This window comes from Nematolebias whitei, chromosome 23 (genome assembly GCF_014905685.2).
Source record: "Nematolebias whitei isolate Nwh7 chromosome 23, NemWhi1, whole genome shotgun sequence".
Taxonomy (NCBI): Eukaryota; Metazoa; Chordata; class Actinopteri; order Cyprinodontiformes; family Rivulidae; genus Nematolebias; species Nematolebias whitei.
The window spans coordinates 19,356,117-19,383,925 of record NC_056520.1 but is presented as its reverse complement, the minus strand read 5'-3'; the positions used below and the strand labels follow the sequence as shown (position 1 = coordinate 19,383,925).

At 38.6% G+C, this 27,809-nt stretch overlaps 1 protein-coding gene across 1 annotated transcript in view; it reads left to right on the top strand.

Moving 5' to 3' along the window:
• The window catches only part of LOC119428660 (neural cell adhesion molecule 2), a gene marked incomplete in the record, with an annotated part of 694,153 nt that overhangs the window by 513,290 nt on the left and 153,054 nt on the right, over nucleotides 1-27,809 (top strand). Inside the window, 2 exon segments of the mRNA XM_037696330.1 lie at nucleotides 8,825-8,942; nucleotides 26,085-26,254. Coding sequence (XP_037552258.1) covers nucleotides 8,825-8,942; nucleotides 26,085-26,254 — 288 coding nt within the window.

The following is a 27,809-nucleotide window of genomic DNA, read 5'->3' as shown; positions in this document are numbered from 1 at the left end:
TAAAAAAGACACATACTAAAAATACTACTAAAATATTAAAAAAGACATACTAAAAATTCTACTAAAATACTAAAGAAGACGCATACTAAAAATACAACTAAAATACTAAAAACATGGTGCCAAAGTTGAAAAAGAAACGCATCTACAGTGTGATATGGTTAGCAGTGAGGTTTGAGCAGGGAAAATAAGTAAACCTTAATGTTTTTGGTGCAAGATATTCACTTGGGTAATAGTTGTACACTGTGTATAAGAAGAAGAGAAGCAGTTTTTTATTTAGTTCTTTGTCGATCTTGGCAAGTGAAGGGAGCAATTTTATTCACGACAAGCTGCAAAGGTGAAGCCAGTGTGTGGCCTTGGCCACCATAATTTAATATTCAACCACACCAATCATTTGAGGATACTATACTTATAAGCAATGTAACAATATAAAACTTTCACCCCAGTGGCTCAGTTGGTAGAGCTGTTGCCTCTCAGCGAGAAGGTCGCCGGTTCAAATCCCAACCCAGGGACTTCTCTGGGTGGAGTTTGCATGTTCTCTCTGCGCATGCATGGGTTTCCTCCAGGTACTCCAATTTCCTCGAACAGACCAAAAACATGTTAGGCTGATTGGCAACTCTATTGTCTCTAGGTGTGAGTGAGAGAGTGAATGGACGTTTGTCTCTTTTGTGTCCCTGTGATGGACTTGAGACCTGTCCAGGGTGTACCCTGCCTCTTGCACAGTGATAGCTGGACATGGGCACCAGTGACCCCCGCGACCCAAAAACAGGAAAAGCAGGCAAAGATAATGAATGGACATATGGATAACAAATTATTTATTAATCTTTATTTAACCAGGCAAATCCCACTGAGATCACAGATCTATTTTGTAAGGGAGGCCTGGGCAGACTAACATGCATGTTTTTAGTCTGTGGGAGGAAACTGGAGTACCCAGAGAAAACCCACGCAAGCACGAGAAGAACATGCAAACTCCACACAGACAGACCTCAGGTCCAACCGGGGATTGAACCCAGGACCTTCTTGCTGTGAGGCAACAGTGCTAACCACTGAGCTGTTGTGCTGCCAATAACAATATATTGTAAAACTATAACGCGTAGTTTTCTCAAATGATAGGTGTGGGTGGTGTTACACACTTGCACACATTTGGATTTTGACTTGGCAACCTAATTTTTGATGGTGACCACACCTAAATGGAAACTGGCACATTAACTACTATTAAGATTTTTTTGGCTCAAAAATTCACATATATGGTGTACAAGTATATATATAGTGGAAGCTATCTTGGATTTTGACACAGCAACCCAATTTTCAAAATATATATATATTTTTTTACTCCTCTGATGCATGATGATGTATGCTGCAGTCTTACACCAAAAATAGAGAAGTCACAATCTCACTCACTTTTCAAGTAATGTTCACAACACGCATGGATGAACAGTATTTCCAGTTTCTCCTCTTGGCTCCACAGCAGGGGACAAAAAGGCTACATTTTCATGTCCAACCATGACTTTGTATTCTTTTTTTTTTAACATTTCGTACTTTTTGCTGTACAAGTCGTACCTTATTGCATAAATTAGCACACCCTGCGACTTATACAGCAAAGTGACTTATTTACTGTATGTATTTTTCCCCATATTTATTATACAGCAAAGTGACTTATTTATGTTTTTCCCCATATTTATAATACAATTTTTTGGCTGAGAACTGATGATTTCATTCATTCGGACATGGAAAATATTGAACACTACCATTTTCAGCCACCAGAGGGCCCTCGCCCAATATGGCTAGCCAAGTGTCTCATTAATAGGTAAAAGTGGCTATTAATAAGACAATTGGCTTGCCATACTAAGCCACCTTTTTCTCGCTCTGGAACTCCAGAAGCAAACGTCAAATCAGCTGCATTTCGCTGCGCTGCCCAGGCGAAATGCAGCTGATTTGACAAACTGCGTTTCTTAAATAAAAGTGAAACTGAGACACACCTTTGCTATAATGTTAAGCAAACAAATAATTGTTTTAGGTGGTTATCTTGTTAAATTTCGAAGAAATGCACAGCGAGTCCTCTCTCCGTGCGCCCATGCAACCGCAAATCGATTCTTGAAATACAGCTGATTTGATGGTCAACGTGCATTTATTAAGGAAAAGTTAGACTGAGACACACCTTTGCTATAATTTTGAGCAAACAAATGATTGTTTTTAAGTGTTAATCTTGTTAAATTATTGTTAAAGTCCAACCGTGCACGCCCCGCGCGGCTGCCATGTGGCAGCCAATTAATTTTTGGTACACCGGCCCACGTTTCCAGGTGATCAACGGTGACGCGTAATAGATGCGACCTATACGGCAAAGCAACTTATTTATGTTTTTTTTTCCCACTTTATAACTTCACGCAGACTCTCTCACTGGTACATTTTCATCTTTAAATCACTTCTTGGTCTGCTGCCTTCATACATCTCCTCCTACATGTCTCTGCGTGAGTGCAGCTACGGAGTGCGCTCTCAGGACATTATTACCTGCAGTGTTCCCTCAGTGAGGACTGAACTAGGCAAAAGGACCTTCTCCTACTCCGCTCCTGTCTCCTGGAATATCTTACAAAAAGATTTGAAGCTCTCGACCTTGACCTCTCTAAGTGGCTTTAAGAATCTGTTGGACTCCTGGCAGGGACCAATGCAGACATGTTCCTGTTTTTAGTTTTATACATTTGTCTTGGAATCTAGCTGTTTTTTGTTTTGTTACCTTTTTCCTTTTAGCCATCCTATTTGTTAAAAAAAAAAAAAAAAAAACTGTAGTATGAGTTTTTATAACTGCTTATTGTTGTTGCTGTTGTCCATTGTTGTCATCTTTCTTTGTTGAAATCAGGTCTCTCTTGTAAATGAGTCCTCGAGGCTCAATGGGATTTACCTGTATAAATAAAGGTTGATTGATTGATTACACATATGTGTACTGATGCGACATATGGCGGTACGACTTGTACGGCGGAAAGTACGGTAGTTGTAGTAACGTTGTAATCAGTTGAGCTTTCTTGCCTGATTTCTAACCACTGTTTCCACCGTTTTACACCAAAGTTAAAGTCTACATGCAGACTTTTCAAACATGGATCCACCCACTTGAAACAAGTCCGTTAAATTTCTTCCTATATCACCCCCTAAAAAATATATATATCAATGAGCAAACAATAATTATTTATAAATTTAAAATGTGTGATTTTTGCAGCAATTGCAGCCAGATGAAAAGCCTTAACCAGCTTAATTTACCCATGTCAATCAAGAACTGTTGCTTGGTCACATGTTCAGACTGTAACCGCGTTCCAGTTATTTAAATCTCACCCATTTTGGAGTATTATCATTGTCCGCTTCCCATCAGAAGCGAACCGGAGAAGTAAACCTCCAGAGCACCAGTAAGCTGCTCCAAACATGCTTAATCACCTCTTGAGATTTGACAGGGTGGCAGCCGAGCAGCTGTAATGGGAGCAGAAACGTAGCGTGAATACAGGCTTGAGAAATGGGTTGAGACGCTTCATAAACATCCTTGTGCCATGAAGCTGTCTGCCTCGTCAACGTGACGGGAAATAAAGACGAGTGTGGCTGCTCTCGATTTGCTCTCCTTCTGCTGACTGATAAAATGACAGCCTGCAGTTGATTAGGTGACAGGGACGCCATGCTGCTGACACTTCTCACTGTGTACCCTCGATAAAGTCATCAGGACCCCTGCTCTTTAACAATACTTCTGTTTGCAAAGGATAAACAGGACCTGCTGCATTTATAGCATGTGCACACTGTATTATTCATGTCAATTGTTACAGAAATTTTAAAATAGTTTTCTGTAAATTGTGTACAGCTCCAAAAACAAACAAAAAAAACAATATGACCATGTGAATCTGGACACTTAACGCTTAATCCCACTTCCTAGTGTTACCCTTAAACTACACCTTGGCAAATAATAGAAAGTCATAAAAGTTACAGCTTTTGTGTAGTTGTCCTCTGTTGCGGTGCAAAGAGGGAAATTGGAAATGTGCTCCGTCCATCATTTTCTGCTCTAAATAAATGGCCAAATATAATATTTTTTGTCTCTTTGTTACCTTTTGTTGCAACATTCAGATAGAAAAAAAAAATTGTCCTTAGGGTTGTCGCATCAAAATTCATTCAACCTTTATTCATACAGGTTAATCCCATTGAGCCTCGGAGACTCATTTACAAGAGACCTGATTTTAACAAAGAGTGATGACAACGGTAGACGATCATAAAAGGAATCATACTAATTGAGAAGAACAAATGAAAGAAAATTGTATAAAAAAAAAAGAAAGAAAGAAAACCGTTAGGTTATAAGGCAATGTAGAATACTAAAATAAAAAGAACATGTCTACATTGGTTTTTGCCAGGGACTTAGTCTCATATGGGCTAAATATCAGCCTCACTAATTATTTGAGGAAATTAGGCTTTAAAGTTTTTATATTGCTTAAAAATATAGTTTGCTTAAATGACTGGGGTGGCCAGCGGGGTGGCTGGTTTAAGATTATTCTATAGTGGTCAAGGCCACCATTGGTAATCTCCTGGCTCCACCATTGCAACTGATGGTGGATAAAGTTGCTCTCTCTAATTGCCAAGATCTTCCTGCACCACCGTGGACAAAAAAAACAAACTCTACCACCTCTATTTTTATACAGAGTACCTCCTTCCCACTTGAATATCTTGTGCCAAAAACATGAATTACTTACATCCGCTGTTCATTACCCGTCTAATAAAACACTCATATCAAAGACTACAAACGTTCATTATTCAAATACCTCAGTGGTGGGGGATATAGGCGTACTGCTTGTTCATTATGAAATGAAAATGAAATAACATTTTATGAAACGTGAACAAATGTGACGTCAAAATGTCTCTATATCAAAGTCAAAGGTTATTTGTCGTTCACAGCACATGTGGTACATGTGGTGGAACGAAATGGTGTACACAGGTTCCCTGTTACGTCCAACAAAAGTCTAAATTGTAAAGAAAATAAGTAATAAAATGTAAGATGTGGACTAAGAAATACGTAAAGCTGAGAATACACTAAGCACTAACGGTACAAAAACAATACGCTGATCAACAGCAGCATGGACAGGGCTTAATTTGCAAATGTACTGATGCAGGAACACAAACAGTGGGGGGTGCAGCATGGGGGGAGGGGTCTGTGGGTCCTCCCCCAGAAAATTTGGAATAAAACCTGACATTTCCTACATTTTGGTGTATTTTAACAGGTTCTTAAACATCTGTAAACATTTGATTAAACTGATTACAAACAGGTCTCTCTTGTAAATGGTGAGGCTCAATGAGACTAACAACTTTTATAAATGAAGGTTGAAGTGAAATTACTGTTTGAGGGTGCATTCACACAAGCCCTGTTTAGTCCGCTTTATTCGAACTCTAGCTCGTTTTCCTAGAAAGTCCGGCTTGTTTAGGGAGGTGTGAACGCGCAATCGAACTCTGTCACGGAACAAAAAGGCGAACTCTGGCCCGGGCTAAAACCTAGGTCTCGGTCCGGTAGAAGAGGACTCCAGCGCGGTTCGAGTACAGTGTGAATGTAAACAGACGGAGCCCCGCTCCACAGGGTAAACAAACACGCATTTCTCTGACCATCACAAAAGGATGTGGGACACCCCTACCCCTCAACCTATTAATGGGAAAGGAGTGAACTGGGATTTGGCCACTTATGTCAAAATCATCCCATTAGTCCTAGCTTTTAATATTGGTTGTTTCTACAGTTGATTACATTACTGTCACTTGTCTTTTCCAACGCGCTATTTTTATTCAAACCATTTGATTGACACCTAATTTTAAAATACCTCATAAATTGGCAGTTTTAAGTGAAACAATGACAGTGGCTTAACATTTTTGCGAGCCAAGAAATGCTGGAACACAGCAACTAAATAAATATATGTATTTCAAACGTTTAAAATAAGCAACTTTCCTATTAGATGGTTCAGATTGACATAGATGTGCAACATGTAGGTATACAACCTCATACTAATACAGATGTATTTGTTGATCTTTGTGGTTGAGAATACATTGAAAAATAAACTTCTAACTGCTAATTTCTCGAAGATAGTCTTGTAAGCAATGGTACACAAGTAGCCTGAAAGATTCAGTCTCTTTTAAAGACCATACTTAAAATAGTTATTCGCTAAAAAGCAAGGGTAAACACGTTTTCCAATGAAAAATAAATATATTTTTGACTAGTACTTAAGAAGCAGTGGATGACATTTGAGATTACTATTGCACCTCTATTTTTATTCTGGTTTCTTTAAAACTGTTTTTTTTTTTTTTTTTTTTTTTTTAATGCTACCCCTAATTTTCACTTTTTTTGGTTAACAAGTGATCTATGTGTTTATTAAAAAAAATAAAAGCTAAACATTAAAGTTCATGCTCAATAACCCAGGTAGAAAATCCAACAAAGTTCAGTCAGGTCATCTGGACAGTTTCTTTTTTTTAATTGAGATGTTTTGTCCTTCATCCAAAGGACTTCATCAGTCCGAAGAGCCGCAACAAACTGCAACACACCCACATACCATACCATACCATTTTATTTATAGAGCACTTAAAACAGCTACAAGGCCAACCAAAGTGCTGTACAGACAGAACAACAGACAACACACGAAGCAATATACAAAATGAAGTAAATCGTAAATATAGACATAAAATCGATGCAGATAATAAATATGACGACAAACCAGTGTGGAGCATACAAGTTCAAAACACAGATCCTCTGGTGTTGAAAGCTACTGAATAGTAGTGAGTTTTTAAACAGGATTTGAAAACCGAGAGGGAGGGGGCCAGTCTGACAAGCAGAGGGAACTCGTTCCAAAGTCTTGGTCCTGCTACAGAGAAGGCCCTGTCACCTCTGCGCTTAAGACGAGTTCCTGGAACTGTGAGGAGCAACTGGTCCGCTGACCTCACATAGTCGACCCCTTTCAGGCAGCCATAGCCACAGTGGTTTAAAATGTCAAAGTTCATGATCCAGGTAGAAAATCCAGCAAAGTTTAGTCAGGTCATCTGGATGGGTTTTTTTTGTTTTGTTTTGTTTTTTGCAGAGACATTTTGTCCTTCATCCAAAGAAGGATTATCCCTTTGCAACTGATCCAAAGGGGGAGAGGGCGGGCCCCAGAAACCATCTTATCATCAGCAAACTGGTTGGTCCACCATGGGAGTGTACTGCTTGTGGGACTCAGATTGTTGCCGCTCCGTGGACTGATGAAATCCTTTGGATGAAGGACAAAAGGCCTCAACAAAAAAACAATAGAAATCGTCCAGACGACCTGACTTTGTTGAATTTTCTAACTGGATCATGAACTTAGATGTTTTGAACCACTTGGCTATGGCTGCCTCAGAGGAGTCGACGGTGAGAGGGCGGGCCCCAGAAACCATCTCATCACCAGCAAAATGACTAGTCCACTATGTGGATGTGCTGCTTGTGGGACTGTTTGTTGTGGCTCCTCAGACTGATGAAGTCCTATGGATGAAGGACGAAACATATCAACAACAATAAAAAGAAAAGAGAAACCATCCAGAGGACCTGATTGAACTTTGTTGGAAAGCTAAATATTGTTTCATCCATCCATCCATTACCTTTACCCGCTTATTCCATTTTGGGTCACGGGGGTCGCCGGTGCCCATGTCCAGCAATCACTGTGCGAGGGGCGGGGTACACCCTGGACAGGTCTCCAGTCCATCACAGGGCCACATAGAGACAAACGAGACAAACAACCATTCACTTTCTCACTCACACCTAGGGACAATTTAGAGTTACCAATCAGCCTAACATGCATGTTTTTGGTCTGTGGGAGGAAATGGGAGTACCCGGAGAAAACCCACGCATGCACGGAGAGAACATGCAAACTCCACCCAGAAAGGACCCTGGACCGGGGTTTGAACCAAGGACCTGCTCGCTGAGAGGCAGCAGCTCTACCAGTTGCGCCACCGTGCTGCCCAATATTGTTTCAAGCTCTGTTAAAATTCTCATTTGTCATGAAAACCTTGTATAAAAATAGATGTTTTAACTTTTTGAACTTTTTATTCAGCGAATGAAAAACATTTGGCAGTTAATGAACTGTGGCTTTACTGATAACCTCTTGGAATTACTAAACATTGCTTTTTCTTCAAAACAACATTCAGTAATAATTTCCACTGGCGTGGAATTCAACAGTTGCATTGGCCGTAAATGAGGATTCGGTCAAAACTTTCCTTTTTTTTTTTTTCCAAAATAAAATGAAGAAATAAAATACATATGTTGCTTTATCTGTAATCACTTTAGCACAAATCAAAATTCTCATTTTCCACAGGTTGTATTTGTTTATCCTTCAAGCCACTAACCTTGAAAACCAAAGCAGTGAGACGTTTGGTTTACCGTGCAGAAATTAGTCTGACAAAATGCTCAACTGCTGGAGCTTAAGCACTTAGATTTAGACAGAAAGAATAATGTTGTTTTCCCACAAACGCTACCGTTGTTTTTGATGTTGAAACACATTTTCCGTCTTGCCATTGTTTGTACAGATTTAGCCGAGCGTTTCAGGAACAGACAATAACATAATTGTTTCACATCGCTGTGTTCGGCTGCTGCGTTTTACCTGGAGCTGGGTCAAAATGTCATTTGAAAATCCCTGTGGGTATTACCAACGAAAGTAGGAAAATACAAACAGGCCAGTTTATTCCTATGGTCCCATAAAGGTTTAACCTGGCTGTTTCTAGCTTTATATATAAAAAATAAATTTTCAGAAAAGCTTTTAGTCCAGATTCATATAATTACCCTACCCTAATGCAGAATATGTGGTTCTCTGCTCTGCTTTTGTGTCCACAGTGCCTCCAGTGCTGTCAGTACTCCAGCCATCCTTCAATGCCACAGCTGACTACCAGGAATCAGTCACCTTTACCTGCATCACTTCTGGATCTCCTGATCCCATGGTTACATGGCACAGGTATCTTTCACTACCTTATAATTGTAATTTTTCACTTTACAACCTTTGAAAATCACATCACGAGCACCTCAAATAGGGAATTAATACAAGTAGGCACCCTGAAGTGAAACCCATGCACGAGTCCATTCCAAAATCACCAGCGGTAATCTGATAGGATAGAAGCTTGCACTCTTCTGGGCAAGCCTCCCATAAGATTGTGAAGGCTAGTTGAAGGGATTTGCTCCCATTCAGCCACAAGATTACTGTTGCCAGGTGATAAAGTCTGCCTTGCATTGGCACGCCAATATCCCATTAGTGTTTAAGTGAGATCTCTAAAAGTTATATCTTCTCCACCGAAATGGAAATTACGGTTTTAATGAGTTTGGTTTTGCTCATAGGTAAAATAACCACCTCCAAGCTGTTTTAAAGTTAGAAAAAGGCAATTATAGCTAAGTGTTCTGGGTTCTTTGTGTAGAGCAGCTGTGGCTGAGTGGTTAGAGCAGTCATCCTCCAATGCAAGAGTTGGAGGTTCGATTCCACCAGCAGTCACATGTTAAATTGTCCTTGAGCCAGACACTGAACCCATGATTGCTTCTGATGTGTGTCCCATGGGTTTATCAATGTTATCTAAAGCACTGATTAGTCTTTGTATAGATCTAGTAGAGTGCTGTATGAATGGGTAAATGAGGGCACAGATTGTAGTGTAAAGCGCTTTGAGTATCTCGATAAGATCGAAAGGTGCTATATAAGTACAGTCCATTCTTCTTCTTTTGGCTTTTCCCTCTTCAGGAGTTGCCACAGCGAGTCATCCTCCTTCACCTCACTCTGTCCTCCAACTACCTCCATGTCCTCTCTAACTGTATCCATTTATATCCTCTTTGTCTTTTTTCCTGGCAGCTGCATTTCTAACATCCTTCTACCAATATACCCACTGTCCCTCCTCTGGACATGTCCAAAACATCTCAGTCTGGTCTCTCTAACTTTATCTCCCAGTTGTTCAACATGTGCTGTACCTCTGATGATCTCATTCCTAATCGCATCCATCCTTGTCACTCCTAAGGAGAATCTCAACATCTTCAATTCTGCCACTTCCAGTTCTTTCTCCTGTCTTTTTGTCAATGCCACTGTCTCCAGACCATATAACATAGCTCGCCTCACCACTGAACACTAGTTAAGTGTTTTCTACTGTAGAGTTAGAAGCAATGTATGAAGTTTGGGAGAAAAGTTCGTAAAGCTGTAGTATAGTTTGTGTACAACGCTATTAAAACCAACAAAACATATATTTGTTATTCTAAATGTATTTAGCATGACATGCATGTTTTGGCTGCTGATAATAGAGGTATTGTTTAACAGTTCCAGATGAGGAATTTGTAATCCGCCCTCACACATCGCCCTCAGCAGCTGCACAGAAAAGATCAAATGGCACACAGCAATAGAATGAAAATAGGCACCTGAAGAGTAGTTGACACCCTGCTATCCTCTTTGCTGCTCAACATCAAGTAATTAGTTTGCACCCACTCAGCAGGTAATCGTGACAAGCTCTTTGCACCTGGGCATCTGTTGATAGTTCTTTATTTGGATTTTATTGAAGGTCAAATTGTTTACCTAGACTGCGCTTCTTTTCTTTTTCTTCCTTTCGTCTCTTTTGTTCATCCTAATAAAACATAGACACGTTTTTATATAATAATTTGCATTGCTGCCAACAGCAACGATGGGAAAAATCAATGCCATTCTGGTGCAGTCTCTACCTCAACTTGTTTTTTTTTAACACTGGGCCAAACTGAATTGAAATCAATGGCTCCCGGGAAGAACTGAAGGAAAATGCAGTCAATAATCGTTGTTTTTTAAAGCAGGTTGTAAACAAATTTGATTTAAGGGAAAGGAAGGAAAATGAAAAAAAAAAAATGTGGCAACATTTTTTTATTGAAGTATCAATATTATCTACTTTTATTTTAAAGATCGCATCACATCAAGACTATTTTTCCCTCACTTTTTTGTCTAGTTGATTTTCCAGGTTTCTTCACAACACAAAGTTGATTCACAGTAACTGTTACCAGAGTTTTGATAAAATATAATAAGTTACAATATATGATACAATGCAATTCGATTTACAATTATTCAATACAATAAAATATGATATTATATGAACACTACAATATGATATAGACTTACATGATACAATATACGTATACACTGAAATATGACACAACATGAAATAATGGCATCATGTACACTTAGAGAATGGTTACAATACCAAACAATATGATACAGACACTAAAACAGGATATGATATATGATACAATTAGGGATGGACGATGTGGCCAAAACTTTTATCACGATATATTTCTTAATTTCGGTCGAAAACGATATAATTCGATATCGATATAAACAAAATGAAAAGCCTCAGAAAAACTGTACAAATAAATGAACGGTCACCTTTTATTTGTATATAGCCTTGAAAAAAAATTGAAATCACCATCAAATAAATATAAAACTTACAACTTTGTCATTTTTTATTCATTTATTCATTCATTTAAGAAAAACAAAAGAAATTCATCAAAAAGAAAAATAAAAACATTGAATGAAAAGGGTGCAGAAAAAAAGAAGATTAGCTGCCCCTTATTTAAAATGCATTTAAAATAACTACTAACAACGCAGGCTTGAATCCCAAAGCGACAACACAAAACATCAGACATTCTTCACATGGTATCATACTTTCCTAACAATTTTAACTTAACCATCTTTTTAAACATATAAACTGTTTTAGAAATGTTTATGGTGATATCAAGGCAATTCCATAATCCTATTCCCTGAATTACAACGCAGCTCCTTTCAATTGATAAATTAAGGTTTAATGAATGAGTGATGAAATAATATGTTGGTTGGGTGATCATAGCACTTCCTACTAATAACTCTTATAGCTCTTTTTTGTAAAATAAAAATAGGATTTGTAATTGTTTTGCATGCTTTTCCCCAAACTTCAATACAGTAGATTAAATATGGAACATTGCATTATACAATAAATATAAAGTTTTGTCATTCAAAAACTCTTTTATTTAGTTGTTTTTATTCTTAAGTAATTTACATGAGATTTCCATGTCAGCTTCTCATCAATAGACATATATTAATGTTTGCTGCATGGGTTTCTCTTTAGATACAGCTGGGGCTGTTGTTTTAGGGACACGTGGCTCAAACTTTATTGTGCTTCATCTTGTGACTCAGCATATTCTATCGAGTGGAACAAGTTAGATGTGTTCCCACTGCTAGTTTGAACGACTCTCCGTTACATTTTGCAACACACTGACTAAAACCTGCAGTTTATCGGATCTTAGAAAGCCGAACCACGTCCACACCGCCAAATTAATCTTTCCTCTCCCATCAGTTATGTCATCTGCTTTCTCTTCTCTTGTGAAAGCTTGTTCAGTCACATTCTGACGGTCATGGGCACTCATTTCGAAGCGAAAACTTCATGCGCGTTGGAGATTAGCCTAGCCTAGCCTAGCCTGCTACCGCTAACTCCTTCTAGACTCGAGCTCTGCGTAACATCTACGTCACCACGCACTTACGTAGTCGTGTCGCACCTTTTTCTGTCTGGGTTGAAACTGAAGTGGCCGCTTCAACCCGAACAGAAAAAGAAATGCGTCAGTGAAATGCTGTCATCCTATAGAAATATCGAAAATGTCCTTAAAACTCATATCACCGTTATTGAATTAAAGCATATCGTGATATATATCGATATTGAATTATCGTCCAGCTCTAGATACAATATGACATAATAAAAAACACATATATAATCATCTAGATAGATAGATATATATGTATATATATATATATATATATATATATATATATATATATATAGATATAGATATAGATATCAGGTCTCTCTTGTAAATGAGTCCTCGAGGCTCAGTGGGATTAACCTGTCTAAAGGTTGAATGAATAATACAATGTTTTACTGTATGAAACAATACAAAATATTAGAATATGCTACAACACAAATTATTATCGTTCTGAGGAAATGGGTTTAATATTAGTGTTGCTGTCCTGAGGGGAGTACCATACCATACCATTTTATTTGTAGGGCACTTAAAACAGCTAGAAGGCCAACCAAAGTGCTGGACAGACAGAACAACAGACAACACACGAAGCAATATGCAAAATGAAGTAAATCAGAATATAGACATAAAAACGATGCAGATAATAAATATGACGACAAACCATTGTGGAGCGTACAGGTTCAAAACACAGATCCTCTGGTGTTGAAAGCTACTGAATAGTAGTGGGTTTTTAAATGGGATTTGAAAACCGAGAGGGAGGGGGCCAGTCTGACAAGCAGAGGTAACTCATTCCAAAGTCTTGGTCCTGCTACAGAGAAGGCCCTGTCACCTCTGCGCTTAAGATGAGTTCCTGGAACTGTGAGGAGCAGTAGTTGTGCAGAGGTTAGAGAAGGTGAGCCTGTGATTGGAAGGTTGCCGGTTTGACTCCCCATACCCTAGATGGCAGCTCGCTCCTCCACACAGAGGGCTGTGGTAGCTCGGTGGTCTGGTTGTGTCAGGAAGAGCATCCAGCGTTAAAAAATCACCAAGTTTTCATGAGTTAGTTCGCTGTGGTGACCGCTGAAGAAAGGAGCAGCCGGAAGAAGAAAATAAATTAGTGCTGCTGTCCTAGTTGTTTAGTATATCTTTTTTTTTTTCTTCACAATGGTTTAATTTTGGGCAGCACGGTGGCGCAACTGGTAGAGCTGCTGACTCTAGTTCAAACCCCAGTCCGGGGGCCTTTCTGGGTGGAGTTTACATGTTCTCTCCATGCATGCGCGAGTTTTCTCCAGTTTCCTCCCACAGACCAAAAACATGCATGTTAGGCTGATTGGTTTTTGTCTCTATGTGGCCCTGTGATGGACTTGCAATCTGTCCAGGGTGTACCTTGCCCCTCACACAGTGATTGCCGAACATGGGCACCGGCGAACCCCGTGATCCAAAATGGAAGAAGCGGGTAAAATGTAATGAATGGAGGGATGGCTGGTTTCATTTTTAAAACAATAAATGTACGTTTTATCAGCTATACGGCAGGCTGTCGTTTCCAACGCAACTGTAGATATAAATAATTCAAATACGTGAGGTGATGGCGAATGAATTAGTAAAACTAAGTTGTACTGTATTGCTGAAGTATAGTATGTGGCCAGTCTAAGATTTAGTGCATCAGTCATATTTTAGGTATTACCGTCATAATGAGTATTGTAGTTACAATTAATAGATAAAAAAGAAAGAAAAAGAAACCGGGGGGAAAAACACATGCATCACTTTGTAAGTTACAAACAGAACCTGGAGTTCTCACAGCTGGATACAGCCTTGATTTTGTACATCTCATTCATCTTCCTCTCTCGTTTTCAGCCACAACAAAGGGAAATATGTATTTACCCCTGGGCGTCTTACCCTCGCTTTTTAGCTGCAAAGCAAAACAGGAGCATGTTATTTTGATAATTTGAGAGCACTGCTTATAATATACAGATAATTGCACTGTGATAATAGGGGAGAGTTAATGTTCTCGTTCTTTGTTACTTTAATATTACAATTATCCACGTGACGGCTTTAACCACAATCTCTTATTGTGTGGAGTAATAGGAAATTGTGACAAGATTGATGTGGTAATTTATTTATAAAAAGAGGACATTTTAATCAGAAGTCTGTTAATTATGGCAAAATTATGCCCTCTTGTTTCTACGTCTTTGTTTTGTCCGTGTACGTACACAGATTTATTTAGAATGGAAACAGTCAAACAGTGATACTATATATGCCTAAAAGGTTAAAGTTTGAGTCAAGCTGACAAAAGGTCTTCTAAGTGGGTTAAGATGGGCCCAGGTAGTAAGAAATGTCTTCATCATGTTTCTTTTTGCAGGATCTATTGTCAAGACTACAACTGATTTTATCCATGACTATATTTAACAACAGCCTTTGTCTGGCTCGCTGGGTGTTGATCACTACGATAAGCCTTTTTGCTGCATCTCAGAATTCTTGGAGTTGAGCCAGTCATTGTCCACTTGTGACAAAGAGTAGAAAATATTACTATCCAAGAAAGAAAAAAAACCTGAATACTAGGGACATGAAGATGAATCAGTTTGTAATTATTCGTGGACATGATGAGACTGCATCGGTAAAGGAGTCGTGAACCTATGCAGTTTTAGGAATAAATCCAGAGGCATTTAGTCTGTGTCTTTGTACTAGTTACATCCAATCTGTTAGTCTAAAGAAAGGACTTTCAGTAAGGTCAGTATCTACAGACATGTGCTTCACATAAAATCCGAATGAAACGTGTAGTTACATTTGTTTACAAAGAACATACATTATCCCCTATCTTGACTTCTTTTATAGGAAAGAACTTCTTCTAGCACTTCCTGCTATTTAGCTGCATTGTTTTGTTTTGTTTTTTTCCATTTGTGGCACCTACTGTTTAGGAAGCGAATGGTAGCAGTGCTGGTATAAACAGCAACAAACACCAAAAGGGTGCTTCACCCTGATCCAGAAGAATAGTCCATAAGAAAGTGTTAGTTTTAAAAAAAATTATCATTAATAAAATGAATTGTTTTATAATTAAAGTCTGTCTCAAACCATGAGAAAAGACGAAATCATATCCTGATTAAAGACAGAATGATTGTGATAACAGGTTGAATCGTATCAGGATAACAGGCTGAATTAAGTTGTGATTAGGGGCTTAATTGTATAGTATCTCTTTTTTCTTAATATGTATCTGTATTGGGTGAAACTCTTTACAGTTTATCGAGATGCATATTGTATCACCATAGACCAGAGGTGCGCTACCTTACTTGGTACTATGTTCCAACATGATCTTACAGCAAAACGGCTAAACACATGTTTTGTCTGTCACAAAAATCTTTAAAGCTTTAATATGAAGCACTGGAACTTGAATAATGGTCCTTACCAAGTTTCACTTGCTTATTTTTCAGTTTTGATACATCTTTTAACATATAAGTGATGTTCCAAATATCTCAAGCTGTGTCCATGTAGCTACATTCACTCTTGAGTAACGATGCTGTTGGTGTACATTGTTGACTTGACCTAAATACTTTAGTGTCACACAGAGTTTTTTTTAGTGTTGAGACCCTGCAGAGCTGCATGTCAAGAACTAAGTGATTAGGATCTTATACAAGAAGTTCACATGCTACCCACATATAACTGCTTACTGACATGTTATCACAGTATCTAAATTAGAGGTATGGCACAATGGTTCAAAGATGGATCCAAGTCAAAACAAAATGTTTTTTTTTTTTTCCTTTTTTTCCCCCCGTTTTTGTTTTCTTTTTTCTTCTTTTTTTTCGGGAAAAAAAAAGACGAAAAAAGTATTTCACTTTTTGTTGTGGAGTCTACATTAGCTTTCATTTTTTTCCAATTATTTATTTATTTGTTTATTTAAGCATTTATTTACAAAATAGATCCATTCCGTATGTCTGTTTATGAGAACCAGGGAGACTTTTGGACAGCGTCATTTAACTTGAATCCGATTTTCTTTGTCTACTTTATTTATTAAATTTGTCTTAATATCTACAGCTTCTTTTGACATGCAAACATATTAACACATATTATTGTAGTTCAGCACTGATTCAGCTATATCCAAATAGCTACACGACTCAGTGGCATCCTTTGGGGTCTTAAATGTTGGTTTCAACTAGATCAATTTCAATTCAATTCAAATTATTTATATAGCGCCAAGTCACAACAGAAGTCATCTCAGGGCACTGAACAGAAACATTTACACACACATATATATATATATATATATATATATATATATATATATATATATAGTATATATATATATATATACAGTATATATATACTGTATATATAAAGTAAGATAATATTATTTATCTGAAGAGCAGACTGCTTTGAGTCTAACTGCATCACATACTCTCATCTTGAGCAAGCATGAAGGTGACAGTGGAAAGGAAAAACTCCCTCATGAGGAAGAAACCTTTAGCAGAACCAGGCTCAGGACAAGTGCCCATCTGCTTCATCCGGCTGGGTTTGAGAGGAACAGATACACAATGGCAGATGGCGAATCACGTTAACATAGAAATTATATCAAATGAAAACTATTCACTTTTAACAATTCATTTAAGGAAATTAAGTTGATTTGTCCTCGAGTAGTCTAAGTCTATAGCAGCATAACAAGCCAACCCTAACTATAGGATTTATCAAAAAGGAAAGTCTTAAGCCCAGTCTTAAAACTGGACAATGTGTCAGTCTCACGGACAGAAACTGGAAGTTGGTTCCACAAGAGAGGAGCCTGAGAACTGAAAGATCTTCCTCCCATTCTGCTTTTGGAAACTCTAGGAACCACAAGTAAACCTGCAGTCTGAGAGTGATGTGCTCTGTTTGGAAAATATGGGACAATAAGATATGTAATATAAGATGGAGCTAGGTTGTTGAAGGCTTTGTAGGTTAGAAGTAAATTTTGAATTCTATTCTGGATTTGACAGAGAGCCAACGGAGAGAAGTTAAAACTGGAGAGATATGATCTCTCCTACTAATTCCAGTAAAGACTCTGGCAGCAGCATTTTGGATCAACTGAAGACGTTTTAAATAAGTATTTGGACACCCAGATAATAAACCATTGCAATAGTCCAGTCTAGACGTGATAAATGCATGAACCAGTTTGTCTGCATCATTTTTAGATTACATTTTTAGATTGGATCACTAGACTCGGATAAATAATGTTAAATTATTACTTTTAAATATGAACGTTTCTGATGACTTATTTATATACGAATGTTTCTGTTCAGTGCCCTGAGACGACTTCTGTTGTGACTTGGCGCTATATAAATAAACTGAATTGAATTCGACTTCAATTTAACTTTAGAGTCCTGATGTAGGCTTTATTAGGATACTATCGCGTTTACTTTCAGTGTTCATTAAAATACAACCTGAGGTTTTGGTTTAGTTTAGTGTAATCTATGTAAATTGTAAAGAACAGACTTCAAAATGTTTTTATTTTTCAGCTGTACAGCATTATAGCGGACTCCCAAACACTGAAACTGTGTTCTCCATTTCCCATGTCAGTAAGTCTCGTATATCATTCAGATACAAAAAGAATCAAATTTTGGGTATCACATCTATAAAATCGGCTTTGATACAAACAACAAATCACAAGCCAATTTAGTTTTTTTTTTTCATTTGATCTCACTCCCTTCAGCATATTCCGGCCTCGGCTGCACTTCCTGTCAGTGCGAGTCTTCACCTCGTCCACTGTGCATCTTTGGTAATGGACTACCTGTCAGCAGTCAGTCAGTATAATGACATTTACGGCTGCTAGACCCTCCGTTCTAAAGATGAGGCGTCTCTTCATTTCCTCTTTGGCTCGTGGAGTTATTATTACTTGGCTTTGGTGTTTCCTCCGTCGACTTTCAATTATCCTCCTTACTTTTCTTGCACCGCATTGCATAGCTTCCTTGCTGAGTATTACTGTTTCTGTTTGTTTTTGTCTGAGAATCTCAGTCCTCTGAAATAACAAGATTACATACACTCAATAGAGCTAGGGACTGTTCGAACCATCAGTCTTTTGATGTATTTTCAACCATGTAATTTTCTGCTGCTTGTAGACAGGGGGCCATTATCTGTACTGAATTTAAAACTGGAAACAAAAATGTTTTTATACAAATAACGATTTCCCATTTATTAATCATGAATGCTTTGTAAATGTCAACAGTAGCTATGTTTTTGTAAAAGTTTTCCCGGAACATAATGAACCTTTCAGGCCTTCTCGGCTCATTAGTGCTTGTCGTTAGAATTCGTTAGATGATTACACTTTAAACTTTGATAAATTATTATTATTTTTTTGTTGTTCAACAAAGAACAGGCTGAGGACCAATATGAATTACATTGATTCTTCCAGGTGAGGAAAAATCTATATCAAAGCTCCAGCTCGGAGTGTGTCTGTTCAAGAACAGTTCAAATGCCACATAAGGGGCAAACTGTCAACACGGAGGAGTTATTTGGAAAAAATGACTAAATAAAATCAAATCTATATTCAGTCATTCAACCTTTATCTATACAGGTTAATCTCATTGAGCCTTGGAGACTCATTTACAAGAGAGACCTGATTTATTTAACAAAGAGTGATGACAACAGTGGATAATGACAACAATAGACAATCATAAAAGAGGCGTTCCAATTTTATTTTTTTTTACACATTAAAATTAAATGGGAACAAAAAGGACAGTCAAAAGGAAAAAGTAGCGAAAACTAAACCAGCTAGATTATAAGGCGGTGTAGAAAACCAGCAACAGGAACATGTCTGCATTGGTTTTTCCCCAGGAACTTAGCAGATGTTTGAAGCCACTTAAAGACGTCAAAGTTGAGAGCTTCAGATCTTTTTGCAAGATATTCCAGGAAACAGGAGTGGAGTAGGAGAAGGCCCTTTTGCCTAGTTCAGTCCACACTGAGGGAACACTTCATGTAATAATGTCCTGAGAGCGCACGCTGTAGCTGAACTCACTCAGAGACAGTTAGGAGGAGATGTATGAAGGCAGCAGACCAAGAAGTGATTTAAAGATTAAGATGTACCAGTGAGAGAGTCTGCATGAAGTTAATGATGTCCAGTTAACCAGTGTATACAGGGTGCAATGGTGGGTATGGTATATTGTTTTCTGAAGCTTGATCTGAGGTAATCAAACTTATGTCTGGTTGAACTGTTTTGTGTGGTGGACATATACAATTTATGGATGCAGGTTTAAGTGACCACATATGACTAGGGGACAATCAATTGACAGAATATTTTTATGTTTTATGGGGCTGAGATGGGGTACGGCAGCCAACTCAGGACCCGAAAGTCCCAGGTTCGATCCCCAGCCATCGCCACATGTCATGGTGTCTCTGAGCAAGACACCTAATCCCTAATTGCTCCCCGGGCACTTACATAGCTGCCCACTGCTCCCCCTGGGTGTATCCCACATGCGATGGGTTAAATGCAGAGAACCAATTTTGCCATTGTATGGAAACATACAATGATGACAACACATAGCACTTTATTATTTATTTATTATTCTTTCCTCAGTTAGTTTAAGCAGCAGCTCATTTACGGAGTTGCATTATGCCATCTCTGTTTGGCTACAAGTAACTAATTTCTGTAACACAACTACCATTCCAGGTTTATGTTGTTTAAATACAAAATTAGAATAAAAGTATCTGAAGAAGTGGTGGATTGTTTTTTTTCCATTTCTTCAGTTTTATTTTTATTTTTTTTGCCCAGCAATCACTTTTTATACACCCATCAAAAGGTGGACATATAATGGTATAGTCTCCGTACATCGATAAACTTTCTATTATCCCACTCATAACTTCTGAGCAGCTCAAGATCATTTACCAAAACTTGATACACAGTTGTAGCATCACTAGACCACATATCATGTGGCGTTTTCATCACCCCTATCTAAGGCAAAGCTCACAAATCAAGGTCAAAATTTGTACAAGGTACTGTATTTGCTTGTCCGGGCCATTGCTATAGTTTGCTGTACAGTATATTAGTTTGTATAATGTGCAGTACTCTGGTTGAAATGTAGAACCTTAATGAGTTGGAATCATCTGTCCGTCCATCCATCCATCCATCCATCTTTTTTCTTCCACTTATCCAGGGTCGGGTAGTGGGGGTAGCAGCCTAAGTAGGGAGGCCCAGACTTCCCTCTCACCATCCACTTGGGCCAGCTCTTCAACACCTTTTCCAAGTCCACAAAGCACATGTAGACTGGTTGCGCAAACTCCCACGCACCCTCCAGGACCCTGCTGAAGTTGTAGAACTGGTCCAATGTTCCGCGACCAGGATGAAAACCACACTGTTGTTCCTGAATTTGAGGTTCTACTATCTGACAGATCCTCCTCTCCAGAACCCCTGAATAGACCTTACCAGGGAGGCTTAAGAGCGTGATCCCCTGTAGTCGGAACACACTCTGCAGTCCCCGTTTTTGAATGGGGGACCACCACCTCGGTCTGCCCATGCAAGGGAACTGCCCTGATGTCCATGCAATATTGCAGAGTTGTGTAAGCCAACACAATCCCACAACATCTAGAGCCTTAAGGAACTGCGAGTGAATCTCATCCACCCCCAAGGCCCTGACACCGAGGAGCTTTTTAACCACCTCGGTGACCTCAGCATCAGAGATTGGAGAGCCCAACCCAAAGTTCCCAAGCTCCACTTCTTGAGTGGAAGACGTGCTGGTGGGATTGAGGAGATCTTCGAAGTACTCTGCCCACCGACCCATGACATCCTGACTTGAGGTCAGCATCACACCATCCCCACTATAAACAGTGTTGGTGGTGTACCGCTCCCACCCCGCAAGATGGTGGACCAGAATTGCCTCGAAGCCATACAGAAGTCATTTTCCGTGGCCTCTCCAAACTCCTTTCATGCCTGAGTTTTTGCCTTGGACCAATCTATCTCTTTAATAATGTTAACAAAATCACAATTTCAAAACAAACCACAGAAGCGGTTGTTGGCACACAAATGATTGGCTTTTAATCTTTTTAAAGTTTTTGTTTAATTATTTCAAACCTAAAGTATTTTTTTCTGCATTTAAGTATTTGATGTACACTTTATGTATATACACTTGCTCTTCTCAAGGACGTACGTCCCCTCCTTTCTACTTTGCTTTTGCTCTGTCCTGTCTGTGAAACTGCTTTAGAGCCTCTCTTCTACAAATCTTCCGAATCATAACTCAACTAGCTTTTTGGATTCGGCTGGTTCCTGGTCTATTAACAATCATGGAAGTCATCAGCAGCAAATCTGGACCTGGTCAGGCTGCATGCCTTATATGATTGTTTGGTTCGTGCCTCGAGCACTCAGACTCTTGGCAGAATAGATCAGACCTCAAGGATTATTCTCAGGCATGTTCCATTGGTATGGTAATTTCATTTGGATGATTCGGAACCAAGTGGACTGACACAGACTCAAGTTAGATGTCATTAAAGTTCTGCCTGTCCCCAAAACAATCATATTTATCTGAATTCGGCTCCCTGACTGGCCTTGACAAGCCATCTTATCTCAACCTACCTGGAAGTTTTGTAAACCTGATGCTCTACCCCCTCCCTCCCCTCTTACTGATAAATTTCCATAGAATTTTCAGAGGAGTACAGCTGAATAAACATTCTGTCATAATTTCAGGACTCTTTGGATTCATCTTTGGTCGTCCACGGCACCCCCCAATTGTGTACGGATCTCTCCAGAGGAAACTATTTGAACTGAGTGATTTTATCTGAACTCTGCAATGCCACTGTGTGTTGTCTCTGACTGCTCACCAACCTTGCGTCCCTCTGTAATGTTGGCATCATGTGCTAGTGTGAGAGATTTTTTTTTCATTATCACGCTGTTGACCTTGAAACATAGGTTAAAAGTGCGTTTGGAATTTTTTTTAAATCTCCAAACCCTATGTGTTATTTTTCCTACTTTTTATTGTTTGTCCAAACAAGTCTCACTTGTAAATGAGTTTTCGAGGCTCAATGTGATTTATCTGTTTAAATGAAGGTTAAATGAATGAATGAAAAGTTAATCTTTATGCTATTATCACGCTGTTTTCTACAAACCGGATTCCAAAAATGTTGGGACACTAAACAAATTGTGAATAAAAACTGAATGCAATGATGTGGAGATGGCAAATGTCAATATTTTATTCGTAATATAACATAGATGACAGATCAAAAGTTTAATCTGAGTAAATGTAACATTTTAAAGGAAAAATATGTTGATTCAAAATTTCACATTGTCAACAAATCCCAAAAAAGTTGGGACAAGTAGCAATAAGTGGCTGGCAAAAGGAAATTGAGCATATAACGAACAGCTGGAAGACCAATTAACACTAATTAGGTCAAGTGACAACATGATTGGGTATAAAAAGAGCTTCTCGGAGTGTCAGTGTCTCTCAGAAGCCAAGACGGTAAGAGGATCACCAATTCCACCATTGATGCGCAGAAAGATAGTGCAACAATACCAGAATGGTGTTACCCAGCGTAAAATAGCAAATACTTTTAAGTTATCATCATCAACCGTGCATAACATCATCAATAGATTCAGAGAATCTGGAACGATCGCTGTGCGTAAGGGTCAAGGCCGTAAAACTCTACTGGATGCTCGTGAGCTCCAGGCCCTTAAACGTCACTGCACCTAAAACAGGAATGCCACTGTCAAGGAAATAACAGAATGGGCTCAGGAATACTTCCAGAAAGCATCGTCAGTGAACACAATCCACCGTGCCATCCGCCGTTGCCAGCTGAAACTCTACAGTGCAAAGAGAAAGCCATTTCTAAGCAAGCTCCACAAGCTCAGACGTTTGCACTGGGCCAGGGGTCATTTAAAATGGAGTATGGCAAAATGGAAGACTGTTCTGTGGTCAGATGAGTCACGATTTGAAGTTCTTTATGGAACACTGGGACGCCATGTCATCCAGACCAGAGAGGACAAGGATAGCCCAAGTTGTTATCAACGCTCCGTTCAGAAGCCTGCATCACTGATGGTATGGGGTTGCATGAGCGCTTGTGGCATGGGCAGCTTGCATGTCTGGAAAGGCACCATTAATGCAGAGAACAATGTTCAGGTTCTAGAACAACATATGTTCCCATCTAGACATCATCTCTTTCAGGGAAGACCCTGCATTTTTCAACACGATAATGCCAGACCACATTCTGCAGCAATCACAACATCATGGCTACGTAGGGGAAGGAGCCGGGTACTGAAATGGCCAGCCTGCAGACCAGATCTTTCACCTATAGAGAACATTTGGCGCATCATAAAGAGGAAGGTGCGACAAAGAAGGCCCAAGACGATTGAACAGTTAGAGGCCTGTATTAGACATGAATGGGAGAGCATTCCTATTTCTAAACTTGAGGAACTGGTCTCCTCTGTCCCCAGACGTCTGTTGAGTGTTGTAAGAAGAAGGGGGGATGCTACACAGTGGTAAAAATGGACTTGTCCCAACTTTTTTGGGATTTGTTGACGCCATGAAATTTAGGAACAACAGATTTTTCCCTTGAAATGATACATTCTCTCAGTTTAAACTTTTGCTCTGTGATTTGTGTTCTATTCTGAATAAAATATTAGATGTTGGCACCTCCACATCATTGCATTCAGTTTTTATTCACAATTTGTTTAGTGTCCCAACTTTTTTGGAATCTGGTTTGTATATGTGTGTGTGTTTATATATATATATATATGTGTGTGTGTGCGCGTGTGTGTATATGTGTGTGTGCGTGTGGGGGTGTATATGTATGTATGTATGTGTATATATATTTGTATGTATGTATGTATGTGTATATATATTTGTATGTATGCATGTATGTGTATATATATTTGTATGTATGCATGTATGTGTATATATATTTGCATGTATGTATGTGTATATATATTTGTATGCATGTATGTGTATGTGTGTGTATATGTATATGTGTGTATATATGTGTATACGTGTACATGTGTATATATGTGTATACGTGTACATGTGTATACATGTATACATGTGTATACATGTATACATGCGTGTATACGTGTATACATATGTGTATACATATGTGTATACATATGTGTATACATGTGTGTGTATATGTGTATACACGTGTGTGTATACGTGTATACACGCGTGTATACGTGTATACACGCGTGTATATGTTTGTTTATCAGAGTGGATTCACGTGCTTGTCCAATCTGTGTGACTATGGGGAAAACGTGAAATTCCCCCCAACCCCAAAATAAGCCGTCTCATGAACCTTATAGATTATTCGGCTGGTTAAGCAGCTGCAGTAAACAAGCGGGGGAGGCGGAAACCGACTTCTAACCATTTTGCTTCTGCTCTGATGCTTATATGTAGACATGGATCAGTTTAGTGGCTGCTTTTAACCCTGATTAATTTTCCCCACAGAGTCCAATCTGAAAAAAAAAAACATGAAGTCAGCAGACATTCTGTGAGTGCTGCAGTGTGCTCTGACTGGATTCAAACTCTCACTAAAAATTTAAAAATGGCTTGTTCTGTGTACAGTTTGAGATTATTATTTCATCCCTGACTGCCGAAAGGCAATGGTGGTGGATTTCTTATTTATTTTTTGCCTGTCCCCATATTTGTGTGTCTGCTTGTCTGTTAGCAAAACTTCTTATAAATCACTCAATTAATCTTAATGAAACTATCCGAAAGTAATTATTCATTGTATGTCTATAACTGATTACCTTTTTGAAGTACCCCCAAGTCAAGATGGCTGACACAGCTAACTGACTTCAAGAAACACTTAAATGGCTATAACTCAATAAACTTTACATATATTAACCTAAAGTTTAATGTGATTGTAGCTGAAACTAATACACAACATATATTCAAATTTTTAGAGATTGCACAAGGTTTTGTTTAAAAATTTGCCCTTAAGTGCCATTTGGTGTAAACTTTATCGGTCTGTTAGCAAAATATCTTGTGGATCACTGCACAGATTTTATTGAAACTTTCAGGAAACAAATACTGTATATACATCTACAACTGAGGAACGTTTGAAGCAAAGCAAATTTAATAAGGCCAACACAGCCAAATTTTCGGGCTACTGTTTAATGTACCGTATTATTTTACATTATTAATATTTGGCGTATAGCTTAGATCTTTTAGCGTATCGTTTAGTGTTTGTTTAGCGTATATCTTAGATCCTTGTAGATTGTTTCTTTTAATACTTCATATTTTTGCTTTTTTTGGGTGTAACTGGGACTTTGGGTACACAATTTTGTTCCACCTCATGCACCACAGGTGATGCAAATGACAGTAAAGAATTTTGAACAGACAACTGAGTAGAAAACATAAAAGTGGTAATAATTTAGTTAATTTTACAGATATTGAGCTAAAGTTTGATTTCATACTATTGTAGCTAAGAGTCATTCACAGTATGAAGCATGACCTTTTGCAGTTTTACACACAAAATTTGATCAAAATAACTACAACACTCTCATTTTTTCAACATAAGCTGATCCTAATATCAAACTCTGGCATTAAAGGCAGCAAATGATGAGCATTTTTTTAAAGAATGACGTCCAATTATAAAAAATTAAGGCATATGTGGACGTTTTTTGGGCTGTAAAACTGATTCATCTCTCCTTTCACTCATCGATGGTGCCGTCCTCTGCTTTCCGTTTGTTCAGGAAAGGCCAGCAGCTGGAGCCGTCGGAAAAGTACGTTTTGAACAGGTTGGAAGGCCGACGCAGCATGCTGACGATCCGCAACATCCGACAGATCGACGGAGGAAGTTACTCCTGCAAAGCCACCAACAAAGCAGGGTCTCAGGAAAGAGAGCTCTTCCTCAAAGTGTTTGGTAAGAATGCAAACTTTATTTAAAGCATAGACACGTATCTGAAAGTTGTTTTTGACCTTATCGCATGTAGCTACTATATATAAATATTTAAAGTTGCAGATTTTTAGGAGGCATTTGTAAATATTTGACAAGTATCAGTAAAAGTCATGATCTTCATGGCTTCTAGCCCAAGAAAAAAAAAAAGCACTGTACTGAAAAAATAATGTTTACATCCTAATCGGTAACCAAAATGTCTTGACTAACCACGAAAAAACATGTAACCTGCATATGCAATGGTGTCTGACGTAATTATCGCCTGTTGCCATGAAAAGACCATCACGCCTTTGCTTGTGTTTGTGTCTGTTAGCCTGTTGGCGAATATGTTATTGCCACTGGGTGTTTTTTTAATAAAACTCTTCTAAATGAATTGTTGTACGGTTGCCATAGACAAAGAACTTCAGCAAACACCAAAGTACAGTTATTATTCAGTGAGCTCAGATTTGGTGTGGAAGTTGCATTGGCAATTTTAGCCTCTTTTCGGAAAAAAATAAGAAACCATCATTAGGATTTAGTAAGGAAACTCGGTTCTCAAACTTTAGATCAAGGGCGTCAGAAGCATCCGTATTGTGGGGGCGACACAATGATGTAGGTGTGTGTGTGTGGGCGCGCACGTGTGAGCGCACGTTAAAAAAAGGTGTTCACTAGTGAACAAAAAAGCAGCATTTCACCTAAATTTCCTTTGATTCCACACATTTAAAGTATGTTTCTTACCAAGTTTGTGTAAATTCAGCTGTGGGTTTAAAGACATTTTAACTTTAATACACTTTAATACAGAGCGTCAGGTCGGCACTATTTGTCTTTATAGAGAAATAAAAAACATCACCAATGGACTTTTTTTGTTGTGTTCAACACTACTCATCTAAATGATGTTTCTCATAAAGCTTGAGGACAATAAGGTGTGGGGTTTTAAAGACATTTCAACTTTAATGCACCTGAACACACAGCATCTCTTACACCTGCAGCATCTTACAGCGTCACACTTACTGCTAAACTAAGATGCTACAGACGTAGTGCTGCACTTCTCTCCTCCTAACATGAATATGTTTATGATCGATCTCCTGGTCAACAACTGCCCGCACTAAGCTCGCTAAACTAGCGAGCGAGTAACACAGGTACCTCCAGGTCCTCCACCTGTGCGCGTTTTCTACCGAGGCAAGAGGCAGTTGGAGACGGTGGAGAGTTGGAGGTAACCAGGAAAATCTGGAGTGGAGTTTTAGTGGCCTGAGTATTCTCCTATTAATCAAGTGGATTGGATTCGTTCACGAAGAAAGAGAAACTGCGTTGCCTGAACTAATGTTTTATAGTAAAAGTGTGTGTGTGTGGGGGGTCCAAATGAACGTTTTTTTAATGTGGGGGGGACATGTCCCCTTCACATATAATGGTTGCGACGCCTATGCCTTAGATTCACCAAAATATTGAATACATTTGGAATAAATGTTGAATGAACACTTAAATGGGCCAGTAAAATCTATGTTGATATATATATATATATATATATATATATATATATATATAT